The sequence below is a fragment of the Branchiostoma lanceolatum genome, chromosome 1, assembly GCF_035083965.1.
Source record: "Branchiostoma lanceolatum isolate klBraLanc5 chromosome 1, klBraLanc5.hap2, whole genome shotgun sequence".
Classification (NCBI taxonomy): domain Eukaryota; kingdom Metazoa; phylum Chordata; class Leptocardii; order Amphioxiformes; family Branchiostomatidae; genus Branchiostoma; species Branchiostoma lanceolatum.
The window spans coordinates 38853047-38877932 of NC_089722.1; the positions used below are offsets into that span (position 1 = coordinate 38853047).

The 24886-nt window shown below is 41.8% G+C and overlaps 2 protein-coding genes across 2 annotated transcripts in view; both read left to right on the plus strand.

Moving 5' to 3' along the window:
• LOC136422370 (uncharacterized) overlaps positions 1 to 12169 on the plus strand; it is a 28997-nt gene extending 16828 nt beyond the window's left edge. Inside the window, exons 20-28 of the mRNA XM_066410095.1 lie at positions 59 to 147; positions 779 to 986; positions 1394 to 1534; positions 2375 to 2576; positions 3187 to 3435; positions 3796 to 3954; positions 4653 to 4839; positions 6983 to 7219; positions 7878 to 12169. Of these exons, the coding sequence (XP_066266192.1) occupies positions 59 to 147; positions 779 to 986; positions 1394 to 1534; positions 2375 to 2576; positions 3187 to 3435; positions 3796 to 3954; positions 4653 to 4839; positions 6983 to 7219; position 7878 (1473 nt within the window). The 3' untranslated portion in view covers positions 7879 to 12169. The remainder of the gene's footprint in view (positions 1 to 58; positions 148 to 778; positions 987 to 1393; positions 1535 to 2374; positions 2577 to 3186; positions 3436 to 3795; positions 3955 to 4652; positions 4840 to 6982; positions 7220 to 7877) is intronic.
• A 4184-nt stretch (positions 12170 to 16353) lies between these two features.
• On the plus strand, positions 16354 to 21021 carry LOC136422377 (uncharacterized). Its single transcript, XM_066410109.1, has 3 exons — positions 16354 to 17071; positions 19263 to 19445; positions 19863 to 21021. The coding sequence occupies exons 1-3, from the start codon at positions 16625 to 16627 to the stop codon at positions 20265 to 20267; spliced, it is 1035 nt and encodes a 344-aa protein (XP_066266206.1). The 5' UTR covers positions 16354 to 16624; the 3' UTR covers positions 20268 to 21021.
• The last annotated feature ends 3865 nt before the right edge of the window (positions 21022 to 24886 follow it).

Here is a 24886-nt window from a genome sequence, read left to right on the forward strand (position 1 = left end):
TGGAAACATTACTGGGATTAAATAATTTAGGGTTATCCTTCTCATGTCTTTTAAACAGGTTTTGAAGGATTTGCCTCGCAACTACGCGAACTCGAATGTTGCCAGAGCTGAGTATGTCAGCCCGTTAGAGCACTCCCAGGCAAAAGGGTAAGGTTGGTTAGAACTATCTATATACGATGAAATCATATGGCACAGCGTAAACAGAAAATATGTCATTATTGTCAATGTGTTCTTCTTGTCAACAGTGATAAAAATAGACACAGATTAGATATCATCTGGAACACTATAACGGCAAATTAGGTAACGTTGATTGCTCGTTCTCATTTAGATGTACACATTTTGTAACTTCCGTTACCGTTTGAAGTAAGACGTTCCTGGCATTAAGAAAGGCCACATATAAACTATCGTTTTTTTATAACGTCTTAAAACTTTTCTGGCTTTTAAAAATAACAGTTTGGCACCTTATATCTAGCCTTTCTTAATGTCAGGAACGTCTTACTTCAAATGGTAACGGAAGTTACGAAATGTGTACATTTAAATGAGAACGAGCGTGATGGGTTATTCAGGAAACACGTTATCACTCACAAATACATATAGTTGTTACGTTGCTTAAGATTTGTAATATGTGATTTACTTCAATGTATTTGTAATGTTAAGTGGTCCGCAACATCAGCTTGGCTGCCTGGCGCTCCACTATGTATTGTCTAGATGCAATTTCTAATAAAGAATAAAGAATGTGATTTACTGATACGTAATGTTGTACCATTGTTCGTGCCAGTGGTGCTTTAGCCAGTATCGTCGAGGCACCATGCACCGTGAAGTGGTCCAACTCTTACCAGATCAAGCCCGCGGAGGAGGGAGGAAGGTGCCTGTACTTCGTCGCGGCGTCTGCAGGTGACATTTTTGTCGTGTTCTCTGCCATTCCGAGGGACAAGACCACCTGGTACCATCTCCAGATTAGCTTTGAAGGCGTCGCACTCTACAAGGTAAAACTATTATTTCCAGCAAGCTTCCCATTCTCCCACTCGACATGTACAACCAGGTCAAGCTTCTTTTTTTTTTTACCGTGCTTAGCTTGGAAGTGATAAAGGATTCAATGTGTGTTCTTAAACGTTCATGTCACGCGACCGGAAGTTACCGACAATTGTCGACAGAAAACGGTTATGGCTGGATTGTGGGCTGATTATTGGGTGGTACCAATAAATAAAATACTCATTTTGCGACTTGCTTCTATTCTCTTTTTAAATGCCCAAAGTATGAAATAATGATGAAAATGTGCCAGTATGGGGAAGTAAATGTCAATTTCATATAGATTGCTTTATCCAGCATATTTCCAGTTTTACCCCCTGAAATCGCTTAGGGCACCTTTAATTGTGTAACATACCTTTCTCAGGGAATGAAACTGGTAAAATACGAGGGAGAGAAGAGTGCCCGAAGTCTGGGTGACTCCAAACTGTTTCAGCCATACTTCATCTGCCTGGAAGAAGACGCGGAGAAAACCTATATCAAATATGGCATCGGTTCTGATACTTCTGTAAGTCTGTTTAATATATACACTGCACGAAATGGCCTCGGATCCTGACGTATCGATCCAGACAGGAGAACTCGGTGATCCCGAACCTCAGATCCGTAAGAATCCAGACGGATACGGGGGCCATATTGTACTAAAACAACTCAAATTTACCTACATTAAACTACATATGCAAGTGGTACACTGATCATGATGTGGTATACCACTTGCACATGCAAGTTAATTCGGGTAAATTTGAGTTGTTCTAGAACAATACGGCCCCCGTATCCGTCTGGATTCTTACGGATCTGAGGTTCCGGATCTCCGAGTTCTCCTGTCCGGATACGTCAGGATCCAAGGCCATTTCGTGCAGTGATATATGTTTTTGAAAATACACTCGTAGATCTAGTATTCCACTGTGTTTTGCTGATGTAGTAGTCTGGGCACTCTGCTGCTAATCGGTCGTTATCCAATTCTCTCCACTGCACTCTGTTTATCGCAAGCTTCCTTAGCTCTCGTACTTTTCTTTCTCATCGTAACGGTACTAGTCTTCTATCTTTTTCGGTCTGCTCTCAATAGGCTCAGTAACTTCTTGCAATGTCTTCTTTTACTGGATCTATAGGTAATAGATCCTATAAAGGCGAAGTCCATAGCCTGTCGTCCAGGTGTGTCGGTTGGCATTCTTAAAATGTGTCAAAACATGGACCGTCTGGCATGTTTCAATTTTGTTAACAGCGGGCTTGTATTCCACAGCTTCTATAAGATTTACATGTTATATAAGCCGATGTTGGTGTAATACTTGCATATATTGGGATACTGTTCATGAGTATGTACAAACAGTATTTGAACGACCTCTGTCCACAGGAGAAAGGGCTGGTCTACATGGTCTATATCGATGATAGTCCACCATTAGGCATTCGTTTCTACTCCTTCGGCAGCGGGGAAGAGGACGTCGAGATCATGGACGCCCGAATCATCGAGGGAGGGGCAACGGAAGTAGAATGTAGAGGGGGAACAGTCATGATGGATGGGATTTGTGCGGAAGACTGCCACCCCGAGTGTAACGGTGAGCGTTTCCAGGCATATATGGCCTCCGTCAGTCAGTATTGACCATGGTAAAATTCTAATTCACAACGGCCCTACAGTATCGACTATGGCTAAACAGCCCTATACGAGAATGGCAGTCTCTGCCACAAAAATCACATCTGTAAGCTGACTCAGTTCTGTTGCAAAGCTAAAAGCGTTTCCAGGAGTCTTGTGTAATGACATGTAAATGACATTTTTGAATTTAGAAGATCCTTGCCTTATCCTTGAAACCGGTGCAATGGCCTAGTTGGTACAGTGCTCGCCTTGCACACGGTAGCTATAGGTCGTGAGTTCGAACCCCGGCCGGGTCATACCAAAGACTCTAAAAATGGTACATACTGCTTTCTCTGCTTAGCACTCAGCATTTGGGAAAGAGTATGGAAGTTAAACACACATATACATCTCTACCAGCGGACCAGCCCCCTGCTGTAGTGACTTGCACAAATGTGTGTGGCCCAAGGGCTATAGAAATGGAGATAGGCGCCACCCCTATGCGTCTTTTCAAGACGCCCGGGTCACTATAACTTTAACTTTGCCTTATGAGCAGAGTTCCGCGGTTTGATAGATCGACCATTTTCTTTCAAACACAGGATGTATTCCAAGGTCACCTGGATCGAAGCTCGACACAGAATGTCGCCTTTGTAAGCATGTTGCCGTCACCAAGGCTGGTGGAAGTATCCAATGTGTCGCAGAATGCCCAGCCGGTAACGTTGTAGCTGACAACGGCGTGACATGCGTATGTAAGGACTTCGTCGTCGTCAACGATGACGGAAGTACCCAATGCGTCTCAGCGTGTCCAGATGATGCCAAAGTGTCCTCCGACGGCAAGACATGCGGATGTAAGTGCACCATATGCCCTTGACAAGTCTTTTACCCCAAGTCAATATTAAGGCTAAAGCCCCTGTCACACTTGTGCGTATATACAAGCCCGCATGAGTTGCGCATCAACATGTTTTTGGTCTAGGTTAAGTTTGCAGCCCAAGAAGTCATTTCTTTGGTTCGATAGCTAGGCTGCACAACGGTGGGTCAACTCAGAAAACAACTTCCTTCCCGCAAAATTTACTTGAACCAAAAAAATGTTACTTCGGAACTCATGCACTCTTGAATATACGAACAAGTGTGACAGGGCCCTTGCGTCTTATGTATGATTGTTAGTGATAGGTATGTGTGTATTTATTGCTCACTTGTTTTTCTTATAGCTAAGTGGAGAGATGACAATCGTTGCGGAGAGAGCTTCCCAGCAACAGGAGCCCACCCCGGTCAGTGTAACCCAAAAAGTCCTACACCCTGTTGTTCCGACTATGGGTGGTGTGGGAACACAGCGGCCCACTGCACTTGTAATGGCTGTGTGGACTACCGTAAGTGTATGGCCTCATTCTCTAGTTATCAAAATTTTGCATGAAAAGATTACCTTGAATAAACGTTAATACGTCCTGCAGTTGTAATACATGCGTTTTGGATACCCACATACGGCATCGTTTCCTCGTTAAAGATGCCAAGGCAAGATAAGTGTCTTTTTCGCAAAATTCAAGTTTGATATGAATTACGTCACATTCGACCTACCCCAAACAAGTCATAATGCACTATATAACATGTAGTATACAAACTGTCTATTAGATACGCTTTGCACTTAGCAGAATCAATTTGAAAGCATTCATCATTCATCTACTTTTGTCAGCCACCTTCTCTTACACACCTTTTGTGTCCGTATTTTTTACACAAAAATGATGCCATATACCACATTTGGCATACCTGAAATAAACGTCTACTATGCTGAAAACGTCGTTTTGGGTACGTCGTGTAGGATGACCATACGTCTCTTATTACTACATTTCTATTTCTGTGTGAAAATATCGCATCAGAATTATATATTATACAATCGTAAATACGTGTACGATGTTGTAATAGTGACGCTGATGATATGCCGCCCTTCCCAAACACATATCCCTCTTAGAATTCAAACCTGAACGCGTTGGGTAACGCATCATCACAACGATGGTCATGTACCGTAATGTATCGTACGCAAATCTGTAATGATGATAGATTTCACTTGCAGATGTCAACATCGCCCGTGGGAAGACAGCTTATCAAACAAGCACCATGGGGGGTTATACTGCCGGACGCGCCGTAGATGGTAACACCAATAGCGATTTTGTTGCTGGTACATGTACTCACAATGATGGCTCTGGAGAAACTGACCCTAGTTGGCGGGTGGATCTTCGTGAATCGTATATGATTGAAAAGTACGTGTAAAATGTACATATTTACATATATGGCAGAATCGACGACGTCGTGTGGCGCAAGTGGTAGAGCCCGCGGCTGTCAAACAATGGGACCCGGGATCTAACGTTGGGTAACATAAATTCGGGATTTTTCCGATAATGGTTGACTGAAATCAATCTAGCAGAACAATAAACCATCCTTTTTTTCTATTAGTCTGTCAGTATCATGTACTATCTTTGCACTAATCATATATATGGTAGATTTTGTCTCTAGTCGTGCTGATATCATAATATTTCAACTTGAAACTACCGTCCGCCGCACGCACAATGGCGGTGTTGTCGGACAGGGGTGAACATTAATTCGGAGAGAAGATTCGTCTTGAATATCTTACCGCTAATTACATTTTATACAGCAGCTATTCGTTCCATCCTTGGCTTGAGGAGAGTCCTATGGATATAGACGTGTCCAAGTAAAAAAAAAAACACGAAAAAACGGCCGTACCGCACGCATCAGGCCTCCGGGAACAACCCGTGTGTTGAGTCGGTAGAACGTCACTCAAAGTTAACCCCCACCGTCATGGAAATTTGACGTACATTATTCATCGGGGCGTTAGCTGGATGCCGTAGAAATGGTAATACTACTATGTCCATGTGTTTCTGCTTGTGCTAAGAGCAAACTTTGAGGAAAATATCGCCATCAGTCCACTATCACACACAACATTTAGACAAAAAGTGTTCCTCGCAAACGTTTGTCGTCTGCCGAATAGCAGGATTCTGGGTAACGAGTATGGCGGCGGGAAAATTCACCGTAATGCCGTAGCCATTGGTTGTAGCAACAAAGAGGCGTTTTGATGATTAATCACACTTAGAGTCCAGTTGTAGGTTAGCAAAAGAGATTCTAATAAGTTGTATTGTAAATAATTGTGTTGAGCAGGAAGCGGATGTGACATTTGTCTTATAAACCAGTGAACAACCATGTAGTATAATTCTCCCATGAAGCCCTCAGACTGTGACAATAAGGGACGGAGAGTTTTTGACGTAGCCAACTTCTAATGCATGGTTATCGAAGCTTTTCAGACAGTGTTCTGAATACGTTAGTCTGTCAAGTTTGCATTTCTAGCGGTATTACTGATGTTGCATCTAGCACATATCCCTAAATACCCCGTTTTCGAAAAATCCCGAATTTAAGTACCCCGCGAATTTATGTTACCCAACGTTAATCGGTTTGTGCCCACAGACATGTCCGAACTTGCGCCCCGACGTTGTGCCCTTGGGAAAGGCCACACCTTTTGAAAAAGAGTAGGGGCATGCCCCGGTGTGCGATAGTCCAAATCCTTCTGTCTGGAGTTGGTGAGTCACTACAAATCACACGGACGGACGCCTGGCGAACCTCCGTCTCGTATCAGCCATGGCCATATGATTTAATGGTGCATCCCCGCCTTGTATTAGCCAACGGGTATGTCACCCCGCAAGGGGCGGTATAACCCCGACGGTGCACGTCGCACGTAAACAAGTCGCACGTTAGCACGTCGACTACCTACCTACCTACAAATGGCAGAATCGACGACTGCGATACAGATCGCGATCGGAGATTACGATCGCCCATTTTACCAGCAGAGACTTCGATCGCAATGTTTCCAGGTTGAATCGCCGATTTTGGCAAATCAGAATTCTGCCCCGACTTACGTATCCAACTGCGAAAATACCACTCCCATTTTTTCACTGAGTGGCCACGCTAAAACAGTATCAGGACACATTCCCCAAGTGGTTTTAAACCATCATTACGTGCTACAGAGTCTTCATGTCAACAAATTGTCAAGTGACTTATTACATATATTGGGGCCTTAAAGGTGACGTATCAAACCTTTGTTTTCTCTTTAACTTCTTTTTCTTCAATGATTTATTTCCGTAAAGTAGTAGAATGTACACCCAGTGGCTTGTTGACAACATTTCCAACGTTCTTTGATTTTTCTTAAGAGGGTGTGCCAATCAATATTGAGACAAACAATCTGAAGTTTAGATGTAAGTCCCAATACCATTAGCGATGACTGAAGTGCCTAAAGATCTATCGAAATTTACATAAGTAAATGACATGTCGTTTAAGAGCGCTTATCCAAACATATTTAAAACTCCATTGTCATTGATTTATCCTCAATATTTACAGAGTAGTCATCTTCGGTCGCACTGACTGTTGTCATGAACGACTCAATCCCTTCAACATCCACATCGGGGATTCCGAGGACGTCAGCGCGAACCCCAAGTGTGGGGGTGATCATCAAATCCACGAGTATCAGCCGTCTGTTTCCATCTCCTGTCAGGGGATGCGGGGACGGTACGTCGGCGTTCGTCTCCCCGGATCCGGCCGAATACTGACCCTGTGCGAGGTCCAAGTATTTGAGTGGTACGTTTTCCCCTTCGAACTGGGATGGCAAATGAAACCCTATGGTAGCCTAGCCTCTTTCGCAGACTTCCTAGAACGACGGCGTACATATTTGGGGAGGGGGGTGACGCATTTCTTACACGAGGCCAAGGTTCTCTAATGCCGACAAGGGAGTGTCGCTGCCGAGAGAGTTATGTCGCATTAAAGAGCCTAGGCCCGTGTAAGAAATAGAGCCCCCCTTCCCTCCTCCACACCTCCAAATATATACGCCGCCGTTCTAGGAAGTCTGCGAAGGAGGCTAATGGTAGCCAAACTCGCCTGCCAAGTTATTTTCCCTATAGCCAGCGTCTATGTTCGCCGATTTTACAAATAAAAATAAATTGGACATCCTAGCACTTACAGGAAAAGATACCTGCAGTAAAAGAAGTGAGTGAGTATGCTGTCACAGATAGATAGCTATAGGCATGCCCAGAAGATTGCAGAACCCTGCAGTGCTTGTGGAATTTCAGTGCTGGGCACGTTTTCCCGCAAATGGGAGATACATTTTGACTCTGTAGCAACGTCGTTGTAAGCTGTTTTATCTATGCTGTTTATTTTCACAGAAATAATCAAACTATTATTTCATGTGAAAACATCATACATGGATTTATTCAAAAGTGTGTTTTTTTTCCTTCAATAGATCGCTGAGGAAGATGGAATCGGCCTTGCTATGGAAGCTGACCCTACGAAGAAAGCTTGGAAGTTGAGCGAGATTTTAACTTCAACCATAACGTAGCGTTACCAGTTATCGTCATCGTGTATTACCAATTATCGTCTACTTTGGTTCATGTCCACAGGTGTATTTTTCCAAAACCAGTTCTCATGAGTAGTAAAGAACGGCATAACTATGATCCTGAACCACTAACAGTAAGTTACCTTGAAGCGTCATGCATGACGTAATTCATATGCAATTTGACACCGCGTACATCATCATGTTTTTCTAACTTACACAGTAGCTAGTATTTTTTAAAAGTAGCTGACCTTTCTTTGGTATTCAAACTATCAATGGCGATTCGAGAGTTGAAACTCTTACTAGTTTTAGGAAGGTTTGATACAACCCAGCGACCCCCGCACTGACGCTACATTTTCGAAAATCAAAACATCATTGCCATGCGTTTATCACGTGAACTTCACGTGCCACCTAGCGTTGTTGAAATGAACTGCCCAACATTATGTTATTCAATCGCGTCAAGCAAGCGGCGGGACAAACATAGTGACTTTACTATCATTTGTCTGTGGACAGTTTATGTGCGCTTTTTCTGATCTATGTTCTTCAATTAAAAGAAGGCGAAAGACTGGAGTGGACGATAATGGGTAACCCTAGCACAATTCTTCATCATATGCCTCATACATGCTCTCATGGTGTTAAACAGGCAGAGAAAAACTCACAGACCATGCATTTGTCTTGTTAGAAGAGCTGATATTTCTGCCCATGCATGGATTAAACATTTGGCTCTGTCCGCGCGGTTTTAAGATAAATGACGTTTTGAATAAATCAGACGATAAATGGTTACGCTACGTTACATATGTACTATTTTATTGTCTTCGGAGATTTATAGTTTTAAAAAAGCAGATTGGTATGTTTTAAAAAAGAAAGAAAGAACCTATTCAGAAGAAAAATCTCGTGTGTTCAGATCTGTCAAATTAATGGAGAAATTAAAAAAAGAGAAATATTATGGATTCAGCTTACCGTCGAATTTCTCTCTCTTTTTCATAACACGACCCAGTTAGCTTGGTGTATGGAGCTTTCTATTTACTTCTAGCTGTTCCGTTTTTTTTAAATTTCTTTCCCTATCAGTTTACCCCATTTACATCTTAGTGTTATTTTTTTCGTGAAAGAGCTGAAGACTATTATCATACTTAAGCCTTTTGAATACTGTTTTGTGGTTAAAAGGTCTGATCTTACGAAAACGCGTACCTTGTACAATTGTTGTGCAATAAAGTTATTATTATTATCATGCTATTAGAAACCTCTGTAAATAGTTTCGTCAGGTTGACTAGTCACTGAATCAAAGACTCTTTGTACACAATCAAGCGTTTTATTCAAGCGACGTTTCCCTCAGCCTCCTTCCCAGACTTCCTAGAACGGCGGCGTATATATTTGGAGGAGGGGGGGGGGTGACGCGATTTCTAGAAAGGCGGTTGTGCCTCGGCGACATAACTCCCTCGGCGGCAAAAGTCCCTTGCCGGCATTAGAGAACCTTGGCCCGTGTTAGAAATCGCGTCACCCCGCCTCCCCCAAATATATACGCCGCCGTCCTAGGAAGTCTACGAAGGAGGCTACGTTTCCCTGACCGTTTGTCATCCTGACAATTCTGACTGGTTCACTTTGCACTGCTGCTAAGATCTTGCTTCTTACTTTTACTTTAGGGACCACATCTGTAAGCAGTGACACCTTTATCAGCTGCAGCGTAATGTGAACCTGTCAGAATTATCATGAGGGAGGTGACAGACGGTCACCGAAACGTCGGTTTGAAGGCATCCAGAGCATTTCGTGAGGCTTGAAACTTGAATTTAAAAAACTCCCATTTCTAGTCATCCCTACACATAATAAGTTTCGATTACACTATACCTTTACATATCGACATTAAAGGGGCAAAAATACGATGTTCTTGTGTTGTGAGAACTGATAGAAAATACAAGCCCTAATAGACTGATCCTGACTGTCCATCACAATTAGCGGTTCGACCAATGAGAGAGTGACTTCATGCCTACCTGCCTACGTGCTCAGGCCAGAAACTGGCCCCTTGCTCTCCAGGAGGAAAATATTTGCATCTTTATGTTTTAATTTTGCATTTCTACGTTTTGACGGAGGTGGGCGGGGCTATGGTATCGGTCTATTTACACTAGGCGCGTGAAACTAAAAATCGCCATGCAGCTTATTTTTGTGCCGCTTTTGAGCACTTTTGATAAGAAATCCGCACGCAAATGTGGTAAACAGCGACATTAAATGTCAAATTCATAACGATTACAGCAACTAGAATATTTCCAGTTTTCAAGCCTCATAAAATGCTCTGGTGCCTTTAGCAAAACACTTAGTCGTGTCTTCTTATTCCTACAAACCTGTTTTGTCTGCTCATCTTATGATTAAGTCATTTTCCTACTGCACTGCTTTCTAATCATGAAGTGTTATAATTGTTAAATTGCGTTTTGTTTATGCATTTTCCTTGGTTGATTCTATGTCTCGCAAACTAATTAGTCTTTGAGCATCATTTAGAGAAATAACTTTTACTCAGACGAAAGAAATGCAGGATGTTGGCACACATTCCTTCAGGTATGCACATGCTATCTCCTGTGATCACTCAAACCCATGCGATCATTTCAGTAATAAATGTAGCTACTAGTTTTATTGTTTCTTAAATTCAAGTACATAGATATAGAACCAAGATGTCTATTTAGCGAAACGCTGGCAACGCTTGGCTTGAGCAATTGCCAAAAGCTTAGGATAGAAATAGTGGACTGGAATAGTGATTCTGAATTGAAGTAGAAGTAATGCCAGTAGAATTTCACATAAGAGCATCTGTTAGAGATAGTTTGCTCAGACTATGGAAAGGTAGGATGTCGACCAACATTATCTTAGATATACACTCGCAGGTTTTGCAATTACTTATTATCGACCTATTCTAACCATTTTACATCACCGTTATATGTTTATCACTTTTTATGATAAAGTATATATAGATACAGGCACACAATGTCCTTCTGGTGATAGAATCCAAATCAACTTCATTTGGTGAATTTTTGACAAGACTCGGGTTGAGTAGATTTCTAAGATTGGGAGAGTGAACTTGAATTGTGATTTTAACATTAGAAGTAGACGCTGTGCCATTAGAAAAACAGATAATTGTTATTCTATATAATTTAAGTCGTTGGACTCTGCATGGATCATAAAGCATGTTCGACTCTTTTAGAAAATGCGAGTATAACTTGAAAAACTTTTTTAGGCTAAAGGCACTGGCGGATAGATCAGCCGTTAGCCAGATTGATAAATGTGCAGTTGAATACACTTGACTGTGCAACAGTGATGACATTGCATTGATTCATAACCCCATGCTATTCTTTTTCAATTATCCTAACATGTTAAAAATTACTGGATTTGGCAACTCAACAGACAAATACTGATTAGGAATATCCAGATGTCAAGATCCTTGGCAGGAAAAAATATTAAAATCAGCAGCATTGAAACATGCAAGAGTGGCATATGAAGAGCAGAATTTAGACAGATCTAGTTGCCTTAAGACAATTGGCATTGTCTATCTTACAAGACGGATTCTACTCACCACATGTCTCATAGCACGTGTATAATTCACAACCTTCAGATGATTAAGTGATGTTCATCATTGAGACCCAATTTAACATTATAGCTTTTATACGAAAAATGTAACAATAGGAAACGATAAGTTAAAGTTACACCCCAGGATCTGTACAGATAAGGAAGAACAGTTACCTGATTTTAACATATACTATGATCTTTAGATCATTTCAACACCTATATATTACTAACGCCAAGGTATTGTGTAACGCCTGCGCGTTGTAATCTACAGTTCGAATCAAAGATGTTGATCTTGTGCAGTAGTAGTGGGCAACCTCAAGCCAACCGTACACACTCACGCCGTATCGTCGGAGAAGACGCTGTAGCCGCATAGTCCCTGTTTAGAACTTTATTATTTTGCCTTGGTGTGGTGTGGTGTGGTATACCATCGAGAAAACCACGTGCACACAAAGGCGAAATTAGTCTGGATCTTGAATAAAGTCTTAAACAGGGACTATGCGGCTATAGCGTCTTTTCTGAAGATACGGCGTGAGTGTGTACGGTTGGCTTGAGGTTGCCCACTACTACTGCAAAAGATGATGATCTTGTTATCACTGAAGGTGTATGACTGACGGAATTTTCTTGACAAGAACTTGTGACATGATAAAAATGCAAACTAATATATTGTTGTTTTTGCGAGGTCTGTGAGTAACAACGAAGAATTTTCCATTGTATTAATATCTGTCATAGAGACTGGCGATATAAACTAAATGTTCATGATTTTTTTTCTGTTTGCTTTTGTGGCATTAAATATACATTGTGATGGATTATTATGATTCTGTAATTTTTTTCATTACGTGGATCAGGATGGTTGGATGTGTATACATTACACAAAAATATAAACACCGGGGTTATCGGGATGAACCGTTACCGTATATGTCAATTAGTCAACATTATGTGCAACCCGATGAGATATGAAAAATCAAATAGGTATTTCATTTCTATTTCATAAGTCTTTAGGGCGTTGTCTATAGTTAACTGAATAACTAATTTCCAAGTGAGCCCTTACAAAATCATAACAAATCAGGATACAAAAAAGGATAACTCAACACAAACTGACAGAATAATGCATTCACAATATTTATTTATTTCGTCACAAAGACAGGACAGGTGGAACACGCAATGTCCAGAGATCCCAGGGTGGGACCCAGCTCTTGTTGTAAGGGATTGCATTCGTCATTTCGGATGGTGACGTAATGCTGGCGGCCCCGTGCATGAAGGATCTTCAGGCGTAAACCTCAAGCGTTAAACCTAAGCACGTAAAAGAACACAACACACTGAACATAAAACAGCTGAAATTAGCCCAAGAAGCCGTAGAAACCCGTCAGCCACCAAGCCTGGAAACCATACCCTCAGTGGCTCCCCGATATCTCTACGGCGCTGGGAGTGACCCCCGCCCGCCCAGACAGCTTAGCCCGCTCGGGGTGTTGGTTTACGACCTTGGATTAAATTAGCTCGCCACCTACATGTAGGGCGAAAGTAGGGTGGCAGCGGAAGTAGAAAGTCTGTCAGAAATGGTTCAATAAAGCAGATTGGGCACGGTAAAACACCCCTAAGCTGACCCCTAGAGACTGGGACCAGTCTAGGTAAAACCACACCCCTAAGCCGACTCCTAGAGACTGGGACCAGGCTATCAGCCACCAGAAGGTCTGCGCAGGAGGCTACATGTCCCTGCCTCGAGCCTTTTACGTTAAACTTTGGATACTAACGTTATGAACACAAACAGTTTCTCCACATACTGCTCGAGAGCCTCTGTCCTCTGACCAGACTGTTGCTCACTCAGAGTCTAACTCAGGGGGCTGTGGTAAAATTTCATTGGGGGAATGTTGACCCTGTAGCCGAGTAGCTAGCCTGTGTAGGCCCTGAACAACACTCTCCAAGCAGAGGTTGAATGGGCAGATCGTCACCGTTTTATCATATGCCGTCATTCAGAATGGGCTAGCGACAAAAAATGACGGCATATGATAAAACGGTGACGATCTGCCCATTCAACCTCTGCTTGGAGAGTAGGCCCTGAAAACAGTCTGGCGTCCGGGCTAAGGTCTGTCCTCTTATCTGTTATGCTAGAACAATGGACCACGCCTCGGTAAACATGGCACATAGGAGCGGGTAAACATTAGGGGCGGGTACGGAGTGGAGACGGCTATTGTAAGCACATAGATCCGGGCAAAATGCCGGTAAAGCCCGGATTACCATGGTCATACTATAATACAATTTCTTTGTCTTTCTTTCTTTCTTTCCGCTTTCTTTCTTTCTTTCTTCCTTCCTTTCCGCTTTTTTCTTTCCGCTTTCTTTCTTTCTCTAGCCTTTCTTTGTTCATTTCTCTTTTTCCTTCCAATCTTATTATTTATTCGTTTGTGTTTGTTTTGCTTCTTGCATTCTGTTTTAGCTTGGGTCTCTCTCTTACTTCAACCTCGAGTTTTTTTCGTATTTTTGGTTGCTTTTCTCTTTGACTTGGTGCTTTCTTCCCTATAATCATATTGAGTAGATTAACCCTTGATTAACCAGACCCAAGTTTCACCTTTTTGGTTCACACCTCTATTAGAACTCTTTTCATCTGGTGCAAGGTGCCACACCTCTGTTTTATAACGCTATGAGAAATGCTGAAAAATTGTTTTCTAACCTGAAAATTTCTGACAAATTTTCCCAGCACATGAACTACAAAGCAGGCAGCCGGCATGAATTGTCATCGTTCATATGGTTACAAATATTATTGTATTTCTTTTGGTGAATCAGGGATTTTTGCGGGGTCTAAATTCTAAAACAATTCCTTGTCGTTTTTAGTCTTTCGTAGACCACCAACAAGGTAAGAAAGGTAGATAAAGTTACATTTTAGCCCCTTTTTAACACCGAGTACAACTAAAACTGGTCACCATCCCAGGTGTGTCGCATCACACAATGGCACAAACAAAAAACATGGTGTGTGTATTCACTCGGGTCTACCGCATTTATCAAAGGATTAATCCAACCAAGGAGGTTATCCTTGATCCTACCAAGGAACCTCCTTGATCCTACTTCCCCTCTTCAACAGAGGAGTTAGCCAGCCATATAGTTAACATATGTGACATGTACTTGGCCTAGTTTGGGCAAAAACCTTGCAAAAACATAGCCTTCACCTGGCCTTCCTACGGGGCGTACGGATCGTAGAATTTGGAAAAAAAACTCCTTGAAAAAAAGGAATACTTTGTCAGGACAGTCAGTACGGTAAGGTTAACATTTCGCCAAACTTCCCTGGCAAATCATTTTTCCTATTTGCCAGCGTAGTCCGTCTGGTCAAAGAGGTTTTATCAGGAACTTGATAAAACCTCCATGGTCTGGTAGAGATTAGCAAAAATAAAGGTCTACATTTATTCATTGTTCTCCAATACAAGCTGAAGTACTAGTAAGTATCCTTTTTTCGGCCAATTTTTGTCATATTTTTCATTCAACGGGAAATTCTGGTAGAGAATATACGCAAAACAAAGGAGGTTTTATATAAAACCTCCTTGGCAAGAGTAGCCTGTGTGCATTGTTTCTCTCAATTAATTGAGCCTACATACAATAATGCATGTTGGTCGAGGCTTCTGAAAAATAGTACAAGTTGGCCAAAATGGGTCAATATAATTGGCCAGGATGCCCAACCCTTTATACCAAGGTGATTATAAAGACCTCCTTGTTTTACACCAACCATTTACCTTTAAGCTTTATCTCTGCTTTTTACAACCGAAAGAGTCTAGTCTATCAGTTCTCAAGACGAAAGAAAAGTTTATGCGGATTTCAATACAGCCTCGTTTGGTTGTCAAGAGAAAAACAGGACCTTTTGACCACCGGAACTGACGCAGATCAAATTTCGCAGCAAGTGCTAAAACAACACCACAATTTAACATACGCAAACATGAGTCGTGAAATCTGAGGAGTCGGGCAGGTGAAATGAATGAATTAATGATTGTTTTTCTTGATCTAGCGAGGATTGGATGATCCCGGTCCACTTTTTAATCATCGATTCATGTATTGATAAAACGTCGTTTTTTACATCCGTTTTGTCGACGCTATTATTGTCTTTCGGGAAACTTTGTTTTCTTCGTGATTTTTTCAGCTACACGGACACGTTTATATTGTTATCCGTGTTCGGAATGATCAACGATTGGTTATCTTTCTATAACATCCTTGGACTGTGTAATGACAAATATTTACTGGTAGCTACCGCTATTTCAGCGTACATTTGTTTAGTTCTGATTTTGTTTCGTTAAATCAATCCTTTATAATGTCATTGGTTAAATCATTTCTCATTTTCGTCGGACTTTCCTTTTGTGTTTTACAGAAAGGACACTCGTGTGACATCTGTCCATTTTTAACACTCTTGTTATAATCATAAAGTAGCGCTTAGAAGTTAAATACAAAGCGTGGATTTACAACTCTGCGTGTCGTCACACCTTTCTTTCACCTAGCTTTGTGGAGAAAATTTGCCTACGATTAAAACGCGATGTGTGTTTGGAGATCCTCGGCTCACAAATACACAATATGTTTGCGGGTTCATCAATGCGATCCTCGAAGTTCAATACAGTCGGGGACAATGGAACTACCTGGAGGTACGTTTATCTCGTTGGACACATAATGGGTGATGTAATTACCTAGTGTGTAGCATACGGGCTCGCCATTCGCGCCTCATCTATATGCATGAAGGGTCTAGACTTGACCAAACACAAAAGATGTAGCGGGTACTAATCTGTATTCAATTTTTTTCTGTCATTTTTTTTTTCAAAAGTCGATTTCCTGATCGCAAATTAGATTGTGGCAGGTTTGAAGACAACTTCTGTGCCGGAATCGTCCCGCCATTTTCCTGCCGTCAAGCGATAGAAATGCAAAACAAACAGTCTCATTTGCATGGTGTAAAACAATAGGTGGCTCCCGTGAGGGGACGCGTCCATTCTGGTGGCAAGACAACTTCCTTCCCAGCATCCGTGTGTACACAGAAGCACGCAGACAAGCTTCAGGAAAGGTCGGTCTGAGGACGCCTTTCTTATTCTTTTTTAACCTTTAAACTAACTTCATTTAGCGTACAGTGACACACAGGGAGAGAGGATATCTTGAAGCATATGCCCAAGTCGAACCAACCCGGTGAGCAGCCGACGAATTGGATTATTCACCGAGATAGTAGAAGGGGCGAGACAGAACCCGACGACAACCGGGACAGTCGAACAGCGGCCGCAGCCCTTCTCTTCTTCTGGTGTTTCCCACTTCTCGGAATCTTCTTCGTCTACGTTCTGTTCGTTCATCTCAAAGCCATGGAGCCGGACCAAGCTAGAAGACCTCCAACGGGAAGCCGCCCTCCTCTAGTCCGTAGCGGGTCTGCTGCGATCAGGCGCCCGGTGGCCCCTCCCCCCAGCCCGCCGCAGCGGCGCCGACAACGCCACCGGCCCCGACTCGGCTCGACGGGCAGCAGCACCGGAGAGTCCACCTCCAGTAACTCCGGCTCATATGTGAGCATGCAACTCGGGGAAGAGAGCGACATGTACGATAGGATCATGGCCCTGGAAGATACGGTAAGATAAGTTTGCTTTTTTCCCCTGAAAATCACGACATTTGCCGGGAATGTTTTGCGCGTCGGTATGTAGTCTTGTTTGCTTTGCCACGTTTTGGCGGGTTTGCTGCAGAAAGAATGCTTGTTCAGAAATATTGTAGCTAGTCAAAGTTTTTATAATCTAAAAGTACAACATTTGGACAAAGCTATGCAAAGGAGGCCAATGGTGGCTTTTTAGTTTTCATTATTAAGCAGAAATTTTCCTGATTTTGCACAAGAAAGGCACGCTGCACCTGTTATCAGCTGGTTCCCATACAGACAACGCGAAGTCCAAAGATCACATACTAAGTATTTCTCACAAATTAAGCTATTTCTGTCACTGAGAACTTGAAGTGGTGTTCTCTGTGTTGTTGTTCGAACTTGCTTCTCTTAAAAAAATGCACACCTAAATGAGAAATTTGATTTGATTAGTTATTATTTAATCAGGTCAGGTTATGCAGGTCTTACATGTTGTCTTCGTTCTAGTCATTTAGCGCGAACCAAAAGGTGGCGACAAGTACAATTTTTATGTTCCAAATGATTTTCACCATGATCTAACAGAAAAGAAAAATTCCCTAAACGACTTTGGTGTATTGAATCAGGATTTATGATCACTTAATGAAGGTTTTAGTCCCCCATGAGGGTTTGTGAAGGGTGGGGTGCGTCAGTCCTCTATCTAGGGACAGATCTTGAGCCTTTCTGCAATTGTTCAGGGGATTACTGAGGATAGCGTCATCACGGGACCTGCCGCGTGGCGCGCCATTTTTTCAACCATTCTTTTTATCATCATTACTTTTTCATAGCAAATTACCGAAAAGCGAAGGCACAGTAATCACAATCAAAAGCTTATTCAGAAAATATACAATCTCATCACGAAATAAAAACGTAAGAACCAATTCTACATAATTATGACACGCCCTTTTCTGCTCCTGTTCCCAGTTTTATGTACTCTTTGCCAGACTACTGTGTTTGAGTTCTGAAAAAAACAAACAGAAATTGACCAAATCATGAGGCTGAATAATTTTATAGAAGGTTCCCGGGCCATATGTATACATAGTTTTTATTTATTTTTTCATGCTAACCCAGTCGATGGTTATTACCCTGCTCCTAAAAAGACTTCTTTTTTCCAACCCAAAGACTCTGTTTCCAGTGGAAACTTGATCAGATTTTCCGCTGGTTTAGTTCTTACTCCGTCTCTTCTGAAGAAACGTTCACGGACAAAAGAGTTTGTCTGTCCTTGATTGATACACGGCGCGCTGCTGTGCTGATCATCTTCTCACACCTCACCGTCCCGTTTTGTTTGCCGACCGGTTCACGACCGACGCCTTTCCCCATCTCACCTGGGCGTCATGCGCTAATCACGCGGCTCGGTGACAGGAGACTGTGCCCTGTGTTTGAAGTTTCAATTAGCGCCTCCGACTTCAACCTCGCGCGTCTCTAGCGTGCTAAATAGCCTACCTCGCTAGTTTAACATCCGGCGTGTAGACATATTGAAATGCTTTGTGTAGATTACGTATTTTTGGTCTGGTTACTACTTTTTGTAGAAAAAATGGGAGCCATAAGAATGCAGTACCGATATGAAGCAATAACCAGTAGAACCAGAGAATAGAACGATGTTTTTTTTAAATGTAGTGAATCCTGCTATAGTGACGCACTTCTGTGGCAAGCTGTTGAATATGGCATAATGGCGACTCACAAAGTTCTCGTCTACACTTCAAATGACGCTTGTCCCAAAAACGATGTTCATATCATACCGACGTTAACATCACCTCTTGTTTTCACACCTCTTGATAAAACGGTCTAAGATTTGATTTTCAAATCAGATACTAAATACTAGTATACTCCTGAGTATACTGCACGAAGTAGCTAAAAGTAGCTGGTGCTAAAGAGGCCGTAGAAAAATTGATATTGCTAAATAACATACTACATGTAGTAAACAAACCTCCCAGCAAAAATATATTTTCTTCTGTTTCTACAGTAACAAAAAAAGCGAGAAGTTGAATTTGTAAAATGTTTGTGTATTTTTTTGTACTCATTACAATGTATCTTGTTTTGTTGTAACTTGTAATTCGTCCACTGTGTCAAAAATTTGTAATGACGGTCTTTATTCCTTCATTTATCTGTGGAAAGCGATGAATTCCTGAAGCTTATTGTATAACTCCTTTTACCCACAGGTGACCACACTGACGACCGAACTGAAGCAGGCGCGGACGGTCCACCCCGCCAAACACATCGTGCTGAGGATGATGAACGAGAAGGCGACGGAGATCGGCCGACTGACGGGGCAGCTCGCCCTCAAGTCCGAGGACAACGTCCTGCTGCTCGAGGAGAACGAGTCCCTCAAAGTCGAGAACGAGGTGAGCGCTTCTTGTCGTAACAACGAAAGTCGATAGGAGGCGCACATATGACGTGCACATTTGGGATCACAAAGTAATCGGCGTAATGACGGGAGGGGGGGGGGGGCGGTTAGAGTTAATAGCCCTCGGTTGAAACCTTGACCAGGTCATACATGTAGGCACCCTTCAAATCCATCCCGGGTCATACCAAACACTTGGTACATTCTGCTTTGCCTGCTTAACACTCAGCGCTTGTATTATAAGAATTAAGAGCATGGCAGTTGAACCACACCACTACCAACGGACAAGAAGTACATGTAGTAGATTGTAGTTGTCTTTGTGGCCCACTTAAAACTTCCTTAAGATTCTCTAGAAATTCCTAAGATGTCGTTGAATTTCTTAAAGATTCTTAACGCTGATCTATATATATCTTTACAGGCTCTTAAAGTTCAACTGGTCGCGCTGCGGACAGCTCTAAGCGTCATTCGGCCATTCCCAGTCCACCGAGGCGATCAGCAGACGGCGGCGGCGCGGAGGGCAGCCTACATCCGATCGCAGAGCGCCCCCTGTCCGGTTGACAGCCACGATGACCAACAGACAACAGCAGCGTCTCGAAGGGCGGCATTCGGCCGATCCAAAAGTGCTCCAAGTCCTACAGCCAGTCAAGACGACGTCTTTCTCCCTTCGGTGTCTGAGATGGACGAGGTCGACTCTGCGGAAACAAGACGGAAGCGTTTCAACAAACAGAACTCTCAAAGGAGGGGTTCCTCCATCAAGAAAATGTTTAGGAAGTTTCAAAGGATGAGCAGCTACCACGGCAGTGCCACGAGTAAAAATGGTTAAACATAGGAAATGTTGGTCAGATATCTAAAAAAAGAATGCATGTTTGTGTTGTTAAACGACCAATATACTGAATGTATAATCTATAAGCAGATGTTGGGGAGGCTATATCTTTGAGTTTTCCTAGCTGCCCCGTCTGCAGTTTAACACAGACAAGGATAGTTGAGAATACGGAACGATTTGGCCTCCCCAACATCTACTTGGGGACCATAATAGGCTGTTAATTATGTAGAATTTCTTGTGGCTAACACCTTTCTTTGTAAGCAAACGCTAACGTGCTCTATACGTTACACTATAGCATGCCCTGTAGTATGGTAGTTCAACAGTGTGAATGCTGTGCTTAGACTTAGAAGAATCACAAAGACCTGCCATTTTTTGACTTATCAAGTTTCAATTATCAAATTCAATTAATAATAATATCTTTTTTTCCAAATTGAAAATTATGATTTCGGAAATACGCCGGTGTTGTTGAATTTACAGAGGTTTTATTTTTAAATCGATTCCAATGGATTTGTGTGAACAATTGTCTCGTTAATTATATTTTATGCACGTGTAATATCAATGCGTAATAACAGCGTAATATCAATGAATTGACTAAAAACGTTATGCAATTTTTCAAATCGGTTTAATGGTTTGAACTTGTTAATGGTCCAGCTGTGTTACCTACTTTTCAGGATCACAAATTGGACGAGACCGAGTCATACAAAGTGCGTGTTACTTATATCTTGTTTAAAAATCAATTGTCTGCTTATCACAACTCGTTGTCTTGGATTTATTGAGTGCCCATTGGAAGTATGGCAGGGAATAGCCCCCCCCCCCCCCCCAATATATACGCCGCCGTTGAAGGAAGTCTGCGAAGGAGGATAGGCAGGGTATAGAATTTAAAGGAGTCCTAAACTCCAGAGGGGGGAGTTATTTTCCAATAGATAATGATTTTAGAAAGTACAAATGAATTCTTATTACAGTATACGATAAAGCACCCACTAGTCCCGTGCGCATCAATTCATGCCCAAACTATCCATGATGAAGGAAGTGAGTATATGTATAGGGATACATGGGTAGAGTCTGCACGGGTTTAGTGAGTTACATATTATTTTACAAAACACACCTTGTGTAATTCACAACAAGCGGGATTCTGTAAAAAGTCGGTTGGTTATGTATTATTTGATACATAATCTAGTGGAAAATAACAGTCCCTTCTAGAGTTTAGGACTCCTTTAACAGCAGTCTAGAGATTTACATAGTTCACATATCTCCTTGTCTGTAAAAACCAAGCAAAATTTTTAAAAGTTGGCCAAAGAAAAAAACAATTTTCCCAAAATTTTGTGTGGTGGTATAATAAGCTCTTGGCCCAAACTTACAAAAATGGGAAAGTTTTAGGTCTGTGGTCACCGGTTGCCATGGTAATAGCCATTTTTCAAAATGGCGGATTTTTGCCTGGTGAAGGCCTTAGTCTAAACCAAAATAGACCGTCTTTGAACTTCTGTAGCTCTCACGAATTAACAGATATTTCATTGATTCTAACACATGTTGTTACCCATGTCCTAATAAAAAATGGCATAAAGTTGATCTCAAACAGTTATATTTGTAGTGAGGTACAGCAGAGGTTTAAAGATGACTTGTTTTCGTAAATCTCCAAAATTGACAAAAAGCCTTTTTTGACCATTTTCAGTGATCAATGGCTCCTTCACCGGCAGATCAATTTGGTTGATTTTTTGTACAGTCGGTGTGAATCTTTATGTGCATCATGTTTAAAACGAAGTTTGTGCCCGCAATGGGAAGAACCGCGGTGGCCCCAAGACTAAACCATTGATTCCATTGTAAACGGATTTCAGCCACTGAATCGTGTGCTAAATGCACATAGCTTGTCCATAGATGAAGACAAATATACTTTTCTTTCATATTCTCAGATAGCAAGCAACCTACCTTGCACGTGCAAATGTAAATATCTGCAGGATTGACGACTGGTTGTCATGGTAACAGCCATTTTCCAAAATAATGGATTTTTACATTGCCATTAGTCTTGCCCCAAATAGACTACATTTGACCCTTTTTTACCCCAAAAAGGTAATGAATACTTTTACAGCATACGTCCTTAGCTATATCTCAACAGACAAAATAAAGCCAAATTGTATTCAAAATGATTTAGTAGAGAAGTGCAAGGGACACTGAAAGATGGCATGCTTTTGTTCATTTTCATCGATGGCCACTTAAGTCTGTTTTCAGCTATCAATAATTCCTTTCGTCCTTATCAAATACGTTTTAAGACGAAACACTAACCTACATAATACCTGAAAACGACTTTCGGCACACAGATGTATTGACTACAGTGATTACAGAACATTTCTATTTTCCTTAGAAATTACCTATGTTAGAAACGATAGAATATTAGTTAACTTGTAGGAGTGCCTTTCCCAAAGGCACTACGTCGGGCGCAAATTCGATCCCGGGTCCCATTGATTGACAGCCGCGTGCTCTACCACTTGCGCCACACGACCCCACTACCTTGTTGATACGGCTTTAAAACTTTAGAATATTCGAAGGCTGCATTTTAAGTGGCTGATTTGATATGTAGGATTGACGCACTTTGAAAGTCGAGAGGGGGGTCTTTTTCACAAGAATTTACCATATTTGAAAAAGCAACTGAAAATTGTTCACACTCATTGTAGTACGACTCCCATATAAATTACTCAGTAGTAGATTTAATGTGAATCAGAATTTAGTAACTGTACATTTGCTTTGTGCCATTTACTAGATTCACGCATTTACATTGACAATCAATACAAGGATGTCCGTTAAGTGAGAAAAGTGCCTAAGACAGTCAGGAAATATTTGATAGCTATGAACTCAGACATCTATTATGATGCTAGGGTAGGGGTGGTGGTTGCAGTTGGTGGCAGCAATGAAGAACTCCACCAAAGCTGGTAAAACAAACCCCCATGAGTAGCCTTTTGGCCCGGAAAGGGTCGCATGCTAAGGTAGCCCACCACCCCACTAGCCCAGCCAACCTTTTCCGGGAACCCAGTCTACTGTCGGATATGTAACGACACAATGTAGGTACCAGGAAGTTCAACTTTGATCTCTGACCTGTTTTAACCCCAGTTTACGATGAAGCGTGCGTACCGTACGCGTGAGCAAGAGACTGTCACAGTGTCAGTCCTGTAGGTCGAGTTACTTGTTCGTAAAAATACCTGGCTTCTCGCTTTGAACAACCCCTAGCACGAGATGACACGCGTAAGTAACAGTACTGTAAACGATCACTATCAAAATTCCCTTGTTATTTAACTGCCGGCCTTTGTATTCTTTTGGAGCCTGAACCACCATACGACCTAATTCTCAGTTACTAACATTTTCACCTGTAATAAAAAAAAAAGTTCTATATCTAATAGTAATACACAGATGTAACGTTATGTCTATGTGTAACTTTGTAGATATGTCTTTCAATTCAATTTATCAGTGATACGGATACGTGTACAATCAAAGTGACATAATATGTATCTCTACGTTAAATTTGTAGATATGTCTATGACTTAGATTCATTATTGATACGGATATATAAATATACGTCTGCAATCAAAGAAAGATTCTGTACAGGACTTTCATTCATTGCCTTTATACAGCTCGGCCTGCTTTCGCTGCTGGGCGTGGGTTGAGCCCAGGACCGCTGACCCCGTGACACGACAGGTGGTTAAACAACAGGTTTCACTTCCGCGTAGAGCCGACTGGGTTCATAGCAGGGTCACTCCAACGTTTAACGGTCATGGCGGCCACGGGCTCGCACGTACATGGACTGACCCTCCCCTTCGCAATAATGCATGTTGGTCGAGGCTTCTGAAAAATAGTACAAGTTGGCCAAAATGGGTCAATATAATTGGCCAGGATGCCCAACCCTTTATACCAAGGTGATTATAAAGACCTCCTTGTTTTACACCAACCATTTACCTTTAAGCTTTATCTCTGCTTTTTACAACCGAAAGAGTCTAGTCTATCAGTTCTCAAGACGAAAGAAAAGTTTATGCGGATTTCAATACAGCCTCGTTTGGTTGTCAAGAGAAAAACAGGACCTTTTGACCACCGGAACTGACGCAGATCAAATTTCGCAGCAAGTGCTAAAACAACACCACAATTTAACATACGCAAACATGAGTCGTGAAATCTGAGGAGTCGGGCAGGTGAAATGAATGAATTAATGATTGTTTTTCTTGATCTAGCGAGGATTGGATGATCCCGGTCCACTTTTTAATCATCGATTCATGTATTGATAAAACGTCGTTTTTTACATCCGTTTTGTCGACGCTATTATTGTCTTTCGGGAAACTTTGTTTTCTTCGTGATTTTTTCAGCTACACGGACACGTTTATATTGTTATCCGTGTTCGGAATGATCAACGATTGGTTATCTTTCTATAACATCCTTGGACTGTGTAATGACAAATATTTACTGGTAGCTACCGCTATTTCAGCGTACATTTGTTTAGTTCTGATTTTGTTTCGTTAAATCAATCCTTTATAATGTCATTGGTTAAATCATTTCTCATTTTCGTCGGACTTTCCTTTTGTGTTTTACAGAAAGGACACTCGTGTGACATCTGTCCATTTTTAACACTCTTGTTATAATCATAA